This window comes from Trichechus manatus, unplaced genomic scaffold (assembly GCF_000243295.1).
Source record: "Trichechus manatus latirostris isolate Lorelei unplaced genomic scaffold, TriManLat1.0 scaffold00031, whole genome shotgun sequence".
NCBI classification, from domain to species: domain Eukaryota; kingdom Metazoa; phylum Chordata; class Mammalia; order Sirenia; family Trichechidae; genus Trichechus; species Trichechus manatus.
In genome coordinates, this window is record NW_004443967.1 from 7,365,607 (window position 1) to 7,377,889 (window position 12,283).

General features: G+C 42.4%; 1 protein-coding gene across 1 annotated transcript in view; it reads left to right on the forward strand.

Moving 5' to 3' along the window:
- The first annotated feature begins 6,939 nt into the window (after positions 1 to 6,939).
- The window catches only part of ENO4 (enolase 4), a 41,849-nt gene continuing 36,505 nt past the window's right edge, over positions 6,940 to 12,283 (forward strand). The window contains exons 1-3 of the mRNA XM_004374876.2: positions 6,940 to 7,104; positions 9,912 to 10,040; positions 10,880 to 11,070. Coding sequence (XP_004374933.2) covers positions 6,940 to 7,104; positions 9,912 to 10,040; positions 10,880 to 11,070 — 485 coding nt within the window. The remainder of the gene's footprint in view (positions 7,105 to 9,911; positions 10,041 to 10,879; positions 11,071 to 12,283) is intronic.

A 12,283-nucleotide genomic window follows, 5' to 3' on the forward strand; every position in this document is an offset into this window, starting at 1 on the left:
GGCACAGAACTCCGAGAGGCTGGGCAACAAACCCAATCAGTATCTGCTACAGTAACAGAGAAAACAGGATAGCCATAACTTGATAAAACATCTCACTGGTCCTTCTGAGGTTCTTCCTCTTTCTTCTTTGCTGCCCCCTATGTGGAAAGTATGTTTAACATTTTCTTCACTCGCAATGATAGCAATTATTATATTTATTTTGCTACTTTTATAGTAAGAAAAGTACAAATTAGAAAAACTGGCTTTTGTAGGATATTTTGTATGTATTCGTTTTGCTTTATTAGCCCATAATTATGTCAGAAAAATACCCTTAAATTGTATCTAATTCTAGAAAGTTAAGAAATTATCTACTTAAAAATGGCAAAATGGCTTGCTTCAAGAATTTTTTTTGCCTGATTTTGTTCCTTTTCACTTTACTGTCTGAACTCACTGGATAATTGCCCTGTTTGCAGCTTCCATTCTGCCTATATAGAAATTGTGTGTTTATACCCTGAAAAATACCAATTAAACTGCCAGCAGTAACATCTCCTACAGTATCTTATGGTCTTCAGTGACAAAGGTCTTTGAACAAATGACCGGAAAACTGCATCTAAATCAGACTTTGACAGGATGGCAGCTTTGAACACTCATATTAGGACTAGGGCTCCAGCTTTCTGCTTTATTTGGGAAGCAACAGAGAAATACATACCAACTTTATAATTCTGCACAAACGTTAAAGGTTAAAATAAAAGTTAAGAGATTACTGGAAGGCTTAATTACCTCCAAAGGTCACTAACATTGTTTTTCTAAAGGGGACTCCCCTTCCTTATCATTTAACTCAATTCAGTCTGAGTTCCCGCACAAAGCTAAAGCAAAGGTTTTCAGACAAATACTCCAATACTGCTAAAATTGCCACATTTTCCTTTTCCCTATCTTCTTGGGTAATAACAACATCGTTTACTATGTGTCAGACACTGTAGTGAGTAATTCATGTGGATTTATAAATTTAATTTCATACCAATCCTATAAAATAGAAAATATTAGTGGATGAGGAAATGGGCTCAGAGAGGTTAAGTAACTTGTACAAGGTCACACAGCTGGGAACTAGAAGAATCAGGACGTGAACCTATGCAGCCTGATGCCAACCCTCAATATTTCTAGGCCTTCTTGCTGCATACACATTATCAAGCCATTGCTGCGTGAAGCCCTAGCTATTCTCTTTTGGATCTGATCCTTGTAGAAATCTTTTAGAGCAGTGGTGCTTAACACTGGCTGCATATTATTATCATATATAACAAATCCCTGGGCTGAGGCCCCACCCCTGGAGATTCCGACCTCCTAGATTTGGGGTAGGACTCAAGCATCAGATTTTCAATACTGTAGCAGTGAATAAAATAGATAACTCTTCTCTTCATAGTGCATAAGTTCTAATGGCACTTAGATTCTAGTAGAATCTAATGGAATCCCTAGGTGATTCTAATGTGTAGCCCAGACTGAGAACTAATGATCAAGAGATTAACACCACTTAAAAAACAAAACCAAACCCATTGCCGTCGAATCGTTCCCGTATTCCCAACTCTCAGCGACCCTACAGGACAGAGTAGAACTGCCCCAGAGGGTTACCAAGGCTGTAAATCTTTACGGAAGCAGACTGCCACATCCTTCTCCCACGGAGCAGCTAGGGGGTTCAAACCACCTACCTTTCGGTTAGCCACCAAGCACTTAACCACTCTTTTCCCCATGTCTTCAACTGGCCCCTCCAGAGAGGGTGGGCAAGAGTTTCACAACAGCTGACTCAAGACAGCAGAATCTGACTTAGAAAGTTTTAGATGTGAGAGGCAGTGAGGAACACCAGGACAGGCATGAGTATTGGAGTAGCCAGACCTGGGTTCAAATTCCATCTCCACTGTTTATTAACTGTGTAACCTTGGGTCAATCACTTACCTTTTGTGGTTGCTTTGCAGACTGAGTGGGGTGATGAAAGTGCTTAATCAATGGTAGTTGATGCCATGGTTTTTGTGGTGGTTTTGTTATCAGTACCACAGTGGTAATGGCTACTGCTGGAGACATCAGTAAAGAAAACACCAAAATAAAAAACCCCAAAACTTCCTTTTATTAATCAAATCAGTTCTACTTTTATTACTTAGCATTTAAGTTGCAGCCATTTATATTTGCAATTAGCCTGAAAATCATATTTCTCAGTCAGGACAACTGGGGGAGGGGGGTTAACATTATTACTCCCATTTTCTAGATGAGGAAAAGGCAACATTTCCACCTATTCTGTCTCCAGCATCTATGATTCTTTGGTTAAAGGCACCTGCCACAAGGCTCATTCGTTCTCCATGAAAAATGATACTCAATACAGATGTCAAATGCAGAAGAGAAGCATTAACAAGCACTTGATAGCAACCCAAAAATACCATGGGAATAAACACTTCTGAACATTAAAGTCACGGCAAATGAGTTCCAATTTTAAAAAAAGTCCTGGACAGGATTAAGGAAAAATGACAAATACATTTTTCTTTGTCCTCATTCATTCAGGAAATGTCTGAGGTAGCTTAGACATTCTTTTTGAAATGCAAGACTGAAGAGTGGTTAATTTCCTCTATGAAGGGTCTTCAATTAGCAGGTTGGAAGAGACTAATGTGTCCTGAACTTTTATCTTGAAACAGAGCTACAAGATAGAAGGGAGCTAAGATAGAGAGACCCAGTTCAGTGGTTACCAACCAAGGACATCTGGAAATCTGTGGACTTTATGCAAGGGAACCACAATCCAAACGTCATCACTCACTTACTGGACATTGACTAAAGGCTTGCCCATGTATGTATTCTTTTCCACATGTAGTTTCCATTAATGAAATACAAGATGCCTGTAAAAGTACTACTGGAATTCATACTCACTATATTTAACTCTGGAGTCCCTGGTGGTGTAGTGAATGTGCTTGGCTGTTAACTGAAAGGCTGGAGATCCAAGTCTACTCAACGGTGCCTCGAAAGAAAGGCCTGGTGATCTACTTCCAAAAAATCAGCTACTGAAAACCCTGTTGAGCACACAGTTCTACTGAGACACACATGGGGTAGCCAATAGTCGGAGTCAAGTCAATGGCAACTGGTTTGGTTTGCGGATACGTGTAACTACTATTACATAAGGGAGGTATCAATTTTTGTTGTTAAAAAGGGGTCTTCATACTCAAAAAGGTTGGGAAACACGGATCTAGTCCAACCCCCCCATTTTACTGATGAGGTCCCAGAGGATCTTGGGGACATCTCTTCCAATGTTGGCACCTAATTCATATGAAGTTAACAGTCAGAGCTGTATGCCTTCTCTGATGTCCTTTCCTCTTTTAAAGGGGAAAGTGTAGTTAGTCTTACCCTCAATCTCTGGATATGTTCCAGGAACTTTCTACATCTCCTAAGCCTCTCCTTTCCCTTGCCTTCCCTTAACTCCCATCCCCAAGTCTCCAGTTTGACACCTTTAGGGTTAGCACCATACTCAACCCCTTCAAGCTTGGATGCTCTGGAAGTGCCCTTGGACATTTAGTTTCATGTAAAATGGAAATGTATTCACCAACGTACTAAAACAAGGAATGTGTCAAATATGTACAAAATATACATATGAATGAATGTATCTTACAGTTAAAACCCCAGTGCTTCTAATATCTGTGCAAAATAAGAAAAGTGAAATATTCATGAAGTCATTTTATTTACTCTGGATCTATCAACACTAATAGGTTGTTATTAAACCCCTAGCTTACCAACTTTTCAAAATGCCTTCGCATATATTACTTTAGTTTATTGTCCTGATAGTTCACTAGGATATAAGTGCTATTGGAATCTAAGCAGCATGAAGAGATGAACTGGTATCTATTTTATTCACTGCTATTTCCCTAGTGCCTAGAACAGTGCCTGGCACATGATAGGCATTCAGTAAATACTTGTGTGAATGGCAGAAGTAGACAGGGGTGGGTGGTTTTATTTTTATTTGAGAAAATAGGCTGATTCTGTAAGAAAGGGGCACCGATGAGTTCCTAATAATCTCTTTTTGGTCTTCAATCCTCCTATAACATTTGAATTAACATTCCTCAAATATTTTCTATGGAATTTGTCAAAATTAAATAATATATTCATTTTAGGAAAATCAGACACTGGCAATATATAAAAAGAATAAAAATTCCACGATCCCATGGAATTAACAAGGGCCACACAATTAACATGCTCATGTATATCCTCTCAGACTTTTTTCTGTGCCTATATGCACACACACAAACACACGCATATCACATCCCCAAGACTATCGGCCCTAGCCTCCATGACTTGGATTTTTTCCTTTTTCTCTAAGCCCTTTTTGTTTGTTTCCTGTTATTGCTCCTTGCTCCCCTCCTATGCCCTAGGTATACTGCTTCCCCCAATATTTAGGTCCTTAGTTCAACTTTTCCCCCCAGAGGATTTATCTTTTATTTCAACTTTAAACTCTATGTGGATGGCTTATATCTGAATCTGCCATCTTCCCTTTTCTCTGGGATACATCTCAAACTCTACACATCCTACATTAACAACAAAGAACTCATTTTTGTTCCATTTCTGCAAACCGCAAGAGAATTCTAAGAGTTATCCTCAATAGTCATCTTTGGTTCCGTAACCCCACATCCAATTAAAGTCCTTTCTATTATTGTCTCTCTCATCCATCTCTTCCCATTGCTACCATTACAGTTTAGGCCTTCACATCTTATTTTCTACATGGGTCTCTTGCTTTCTGTACAACTAAACACTACTCCCATCAACCCTACCCACTGTTGTTAACTTCCTAAAGCACAGCTTCCATCTTGCCCATCCTATATTCAGAAATGTGCGGTTGCTTCCCACTCTTACAGAACGGTATCCAAGTCCCTTACAATCTAGCCTCAGGCTACTTTCCCATCCTTGTTTGTCATTATTCCTGAAAACGAACCCTTTGCTCCAGCTGGGCTGGTGTACTCATTATTTATCCAACTTAAAAAATATCTGATCATGAGTCACATAGTTATTGAACGTCTATGATGTGAAAAAAGCCCATTCGTTCTTTCAATAAATATTTATTGAACCTCAGTTCTGTCAGGTAATATACTGACGCTGGGGACACAGTGGTGAACAAGACAAAGTCCCTGTCCTCCGAGTTTAGAGGTCAATGGGTTACAGAAGGGAAACATCCAAGACATGGTGGTTTCAGGTTAAAATACTTCCAATCTTCCATTCAAATGCCAAATGAGTCAAGATATCCCTGAGGGTTGAAGGTTGTGGCCCTCGAGAAAGAGTTCAGGAGAAAGGAAGGGGTAGCAGGGTGGGAGCTGGAGTGTGGAACACGGCTTCTTTGAAGATGAGGGGCTCAACTCAGGCATTAAAGGATGGGTATAGGAGAGAAGGGGGTGCCTTCCATCCAGGGAGATCTGAGGAAAGGCAGAAAGGTGGAATGGAAACAACAGCAGCAACAGTACTGGCTTATTTTGTGTAAAGGTTCATTCAGCACCTATTCAGCAGAGAATATACTCCTGCCCTGTGAGGCCCAGGTTCTGCGGTGAATACAAAGATGACTCAGACTCAGATCCTACCATCTACGGGATTTCCATCTAGCACAGAGGATAAGGCAGGTCCATGGTGATCATACCACCACAGAAAGTGAGACATACCATAAGAGAGATTCAGAGAAAGCAGAGGGTGTTCAGAGGGATGTGCACAGCTGGGTTCATATAACAAACAGTACCTACAGAATCACATATTTATATACATCTACATCCACATCCTGCAGCTACTAAAAATAACTACCCTTTTTCGAAGTGCATTCTCGCTCACTTTATCATTCTATCCTAAGTGACTTGTGAAGCAAGAGTAGTAGGTAAGACTCTGTTTTGCAGATAAGCAAAGTGAAGCATAGATGTTTTCAGATCTGCTTAGGTCAGGAACACAAACAGGCAGGAGTAGAATAAGAACACCCTGTCCCTCTGGGCCCATTCCTGCAGCAGAAGAATCTATAGCAGAGGGTGCACATTAAGAAGTTCTATAATTGCATGGGACACATGGCAGGTAGTGAAACCAGGCAAGGCAGTTTGGATTTAAAAGGGCAGCTCTGAAGGGTTCTGAGAGGGAACAGGGCCGAATGACGCTCCTCTTTTCCAAATCTTGCCACTCCTAGGCCTGTCCAAACCCTAACCATCCCTTACGGTTTACCCCCAAATACTTTCGGCCCACACTGGTTTTTCCTTCCATTGATTTTACCCATGTTAATCATCCATGGGCATGGGCGGGCGCTTAGCCGTTTCTCTCCTGGACATCACAGTATGCTCAGCCTAGCACACTGCTCGGCTCAAGGAAGGTAGTTAACAATATCTGCTGGATGAAAGAGTTCCTCGGGCTTCCACAGCTTAGTAAGCATACCCGGAGCTCTTACATCCCTCCCGCAATGGAGTGGGCCTCTCCGCACTGGCCGCCCTCGGAGGCGCTCCCTAACCGCATGAACGAAGGTGGGGAAGGCGGGGTGGCCCGCGCGCGTCCCAGGGCCACGGGGAAGCCGGGGAGAGGCTCGCGTCCCCAGCTGTTAGTCGGCATAACGCTACGCCTCTGCAAGGAGGTCGCGACGCAAGTCCACGGAGGCGCTTTGAAACCGAAAAAAGAGCTTTAGGAGATCGTTAGGTGTTTTCTCGTCTGGAAAAGTCGGGGGAAGGTGATGAAAAACGAAACCGGGAGAGCCCTGACCTCTGTAGCTGAGGGGACCCTGCCCCAAGGCCCAATCCCTCCGGTAAAGGAAAGGAGGGGACAGGTCAGGAGGCATTCCCCCTTCGAGAAGAGGGAACAACTTTACCGCAGGAAGAACCTAGGCCTGGCTGCCTCGCGAGATCTGGGGTCGGGATCTCGTTGCGTTGCCTAGCGACAGGGAGGACGCTCGCGGGCCCCCAGGCTAACCCCCGCTGTAGGCTTAAATCTCCTACCATGGGGGAAGAAGGCGGCGGCCGCAGCTGTGGGACCACTAGGGAGCTGCAGAAGCTGAAGCAGCAGGCGATGAAGTACTACCAGCAGAACGACGTTCCGCGCAGGCTGGAAGAGCTGCTAAACTCCACCTTCTACCTCCAGCCTGATGATGTCTACGGGCACCTGGTAGGGACCTGGGACGGACACCCTCTTCCCTCCAGCCCCTCTCCCCCCGCCCCGCGCTGCGGCAACTCAGTGCGCACGCGCTGCAAAGTCGCGCATGCGCATTGCTGCCCCCGTGGGGTTTGTGGGGACTGGGGTTGGTACTGTGGATTCGCGACTCTCGAAGGGAAGACGTCGAGATGAAACCTGGTGGCCGAGGATGTTCAAGAGAAAAAGTAGTGGAAAGGAAGCAGCCAGAGGAAAGGGGATTCTGCTGCGCTGCTTAGGCGGCAGATTTGTACCTACGGCGAAAGCTCAGGGTCTGGCTACCTTCAGGCGGGCTTGCCATGGCTGCCAGTTGTCTTTTTTTAAACACAGATCTTAACACTGCATAGCTCAGCTTGAAAACTGTCACCAACCCTCCATTGATTCCATTCGCACAGTGCTTCCAGAGCAGTGTTCCCAATACTCAAGTCTGACCATCATTCTCTTGCTCAGAAACCTCCTGTAGCTTCCCCCTCGGATGCTGAGAAAGGACCGAATACCTTAGTGTAGGGTTCGTAGTGCTCGGCCCCTACCTCTGGTAACAGGCGTATCCCCCACTCCCTCTCCTGCTCCTCCACACTGGACCCTCACCATTCCCTGATGAAGGCTGAAGTTTTCCACTTTTCTTCCGCTTTGCTTATCCTATTGCCTCTACCTGAAGTACCTGCCCTCGACTTCTCCCCGTGCAGGATATTGAAATACTACACATCTTCCAATGTTCGGCTCAAATATGTTTCTTCTACTTTTCTTCTACCTATTAAAGGAATTCGGGGATAGGGAAGATCCCTGTAGGCAATAGCAGTACTGTTTATTCCTTCACCATGAAACTTAGGGTTGAAAACAGTTTTGGATTGTGAATCAAGCAGATCCGGATTTAATTCTTGGCTCTGCCACTTACCAGCTGTGGTAGACTATTATGTTGATGGTGCCCAATGAACCCCTCCTCTGGTATGAATGCTCTTAAATAAGTTCCTCCCACATTGACTCTGGACTTGGCCATATGACTTGGTTTGATCGGTAGGACCTTGGCAAGCATAATTCATACAGGCTTGATAAGTGCTGGCATATTGAGGCTTGCCCTCTTGGAACACCCAGTCTTGGAAGCTAGTCATCATGCTCTGAGAAAGTCTGATTACTCTGCTGGAGAACAAGAGATCATGTAGAGAGAGACCCTGGCAGATTTGAGACCTCCAGGATGTGAGAAAGAAAGATAGCCATGCACCCCTAGCTGTTCCAGCCATCCCACCTGAGGCACTAGACATGAGTGAAGCCATCTTGGATATTCTGGCCTCAGTCAAACCTCCAGATGGCTGCATCTGCATGGGAGACCCCAGGCAAGACCAGCAGAAGAATTACCCAGCTGAGCCCAGCCCAGATTGCAGTCATGAGCAAATAAATGGTTTCAGCCACTAAGTTTTGGGATGGTCTGTTACATAGCAATAGATAACTAAAACATTGGCTATGTGATCTTGGACAGTTTACTTCTGTGGAACTCAGTTTGCTCATCTGTGGAATGGAGGTGATACCACCTACCATAGAGTTTTGTGAATTTAATGACAGATTATATACAAAGTGCCCAGGGATGTGTCCGGCATTCATTAATTTATATATGATTTATGGAATTCTTTATATGCCAGGCACTGTGATACGTGATGCAGTGGTAAACAAGACACAGTCACTATTGTAAAGTACATATTAAGCACTCAAAAAATGTTAGTTCCCTTCCCCTCCTAATCTATCTGGCACATTGTAGGTGTTCTGTACTTGTTGAACTGAACTCACCACGATACACAAAGTGGAAGATAGGTAACATTTTTCCAGCCTCTGATTCTATCTAAATTCAGTTGGGCACTCTAACATGCAAACAACCCTTAAAATGCATGCATGGGAAAATTGGCGTTTGCTTTAGTTCTGCTGGGGTGCCACCTCTGAGCTGGCACGTTGCTGATGAGTGTTAGATGACCTGTTACCTAAGTTGAGGTCATTGGATTTTTGAACTGAAAGATCAGATAGCTGGCCTGCTAAATGAAAACTAAGAGCCCAATACTATCTGGTAATATTACTGTGTGGTAATAAAGAAGGTGCGGCAGCTGTGTCTTCACTTGCCCTTCTCTCCTAGCTCCTGCTCCTCTGCATAGAAACGCCATCTTGAATCTTTTTATTCAGGCTCCTTGAATGGGCTTTCTACCTCAGCTTCATTTTCTTTCTTCAGTTTCTTTCTTCGATTATTTCCAAATGGCTTCTGCTTTTCCACATCAATGAAACTGCTATTAGTAAGGTCCCCAACAATCCTTTTTGAACACCTAGGACTATGCATCAACTGGCAGTGAAATATAGCTACTGCATAAGTCTTTGCCATTATAATACTAGATGCCTTGCTGGGAGGCATAAAAAGCAGTCCACTTCAGGTTTCTTAAATTCGAATGCATCATGGTGTTCTAGAGACCCGTTGACTTCTGCATCTTGGACAGAGGGATGGGTTAGGGAATTGGGTTGAGTATAAGAAGGTTTGGTAAAGAGTGACACGAAGCCTTTAAATTTAAAAAAAAAAAGAAGATGCAAGTTTTTGCTGAGAAACAAATTGCCTCATGTACCAGAGACTCAGCATCGAACTGAGTCCAAATTGATTGCATTACGGAAGGGCAGTTCCCACAGAGCTACTAGTCTAAGCTTGGCACCAGGAATGACACTCAGAGGCTTAGTAGAAACTAAAAGGAGTAAATGTGAATGACCCGTTGAAGATAAATTAGATGTGGCATTGTGATTTTTTGTTTTTTGTTTTAAAGGCAAACTGCTTTTCTAAACTTGCAAAGCCTCCCACCATATGCAAAGTAGTGGGGAAAAACGTGCTGGATGGACTGGGCCTTCCAACCCTACAAGTGGAAATATTCTGCACCAGTCAAAATTTTCCCAAGGTATGAGGAAGCTTGAATGCCTTCTTCAATGTGTCCTGGCTCCACTGCATTTATTAGCAACTCTTGTCTAAATTGTCACAGTGAGTTGGAACCAACTCGAAGGCAGCTAACAACAGCACCTTGTCTAAACTGTAGAAAATAATCTGAATGTTTTGAAATTTCAGTGTTTGCGAACTATATATTAATACTATTCATAGGTAGTCATCTATAGAAAGCATGAATCTATAATCAACCATGATGACTTCATTATCTTTAAGTGTAATTTTTGTACAGACATGACTGCTACCTGAAGATGATCCAAGACAGAGAAAGGAAGTGAGGCAAACATAGTTTTAAATTCTGACATTATCAATGCAATCAGTTCTATATCTAGTAGATTTATAGATTCCTATATCTATATGTAAGTTTATATGCATTTATAGATATGTAGGCTGAGCTACCTAAATAACTTAGTTTGATAGGTTTTATTGCTAATAGCAGTTTTTGTGTTTAGCATGCATATTTGTTGTTAGAAACAATTTTGCTACAGTCTCTTGGAGAATAATTATGATTAAATCTGTTAGCATTCTTTTAGCTATTTATTGGCGAGGCAGTGATAAAAATGAAGTTCAATGTAGAGTTTTTATAAAGGCATTTTAACGAGGTAATGATTTTAAATGTTCCTTGAAGTTGGGTTCCACAGTGTTCCAACAGCTATAGAAATATCTCAAAGAAAATTATATATTCTCATCTTCCCCTTGAAGTTGATGATAAAATATCATGTACATTAAAAGCTGGATTAATTGAATTTCCTGTTTTCTGTGAGAGCTAGGAACAATGTAGACAAATATTATTTTCAGAACATATGTTCTGTGGTGATCTCATCTCACTTTGAAGTACACGAGAACGCTTTGCCTGAGCTAGTGGAAGCGGAGGAATTGGAAAGGAATGACGCCATCAGCACTGCTGTGCAGTGGGTCAACGAGGCGATCACTGCGGAGCTTCAGGGCATCGAACCTTCCAACCAGGCTGAAGTGGATCAGTTGCTCAGGTAACTCTTCCACTTTGAAACATAAGTGTGAGACATAAATATGTATCTGTTTTCTTTCCATTTCACATACCAATATAAGGGGTCTGTGGTATCAGTAGCGTAGAGCTGCAAAGTCAATTTAAGAAGCCCCCCCAAATAACAATTTTTTTCCTTCTGAAAGCCCAGTTATTAAAATCTTACTGTGTAAGGCTACATTAGGCCTTTCGGCCTCTTTTCATGCAAAGAGCTTTCCTATGATTCAGTAAAAAGTTTCTCAGGAAAAGGATCAAGTTAAGAATCCAGATGATGTCCTTTCCCATCCTCATCCCTCATTTCCCACTTTCTGAGCTTCTCGTATGCTTTCATGTCGTTGCCATTGCTCACATTTACATTCTGTGCTACAGCCACAACTGAGCCTTCCAGGCTTTGTCCAAAGATTAACTCTAAAAATTGAAAACCAAGGAAGTGTTTACATTACCAGGGCTATGTAAGTACTGTTCAATGCCCAACCATGGAATGTGTTAGAATTACTTCTCCTTTTGTGCAGGTCTCACACTATAACCCTGTAAGTCAAACGAAGATCCAATGAATTCTCTTTCCCTAAGCTTCACCACTTGCTCACTTGTGAATAGTATCACATTTTTGTTTGCTTCAAAGGTGGAGCATGACTTTTGTAAAGAACTTTTTTGAGTAGATTGTTTTCTTGGAGTTCCTAAATGCTATTCCTTTTATTTATTTTTTGCCCTTGTTTGCTATTATCATATCCTTAATTTTTTCCAAGCTCCCAGTCAAACCAGTCAACAATTCTGTTACATTCCCTTTTTCTTTCCCTGGAGCTTTACCTCTCTAAATCTCCCATCTGTACTGGTTCCTCTCTTGGACAACTACAGAGATACCATAAAGACGTCTCTCCCTGGTCCCCTGTTTCCCAGGTTCTATATCTTCCCCCTTCTTGATTTGCTAGATTACATCCTTCAAAAGTAAAATGAGAAAGAATATGTAGGATATAGATTTTTGAGTTCTCACTTGTGTGGAAATGTCAGTACTCTGCCCATGTGGTTGATAGTTTGGCTAAGTATAGACTTCTCAGTTAAAGTCAGTTTTCCTCAATACTTCGAAGGCATTGCCCCATTGGCATCTGGATTATTAATAAGTCTGATGCAAATCTGATTCCCATGTCTTTGTTGTTTGTTTGCTTGTTTTTATTTGTGGAAGATTTTAGCCTGTTCTCTTT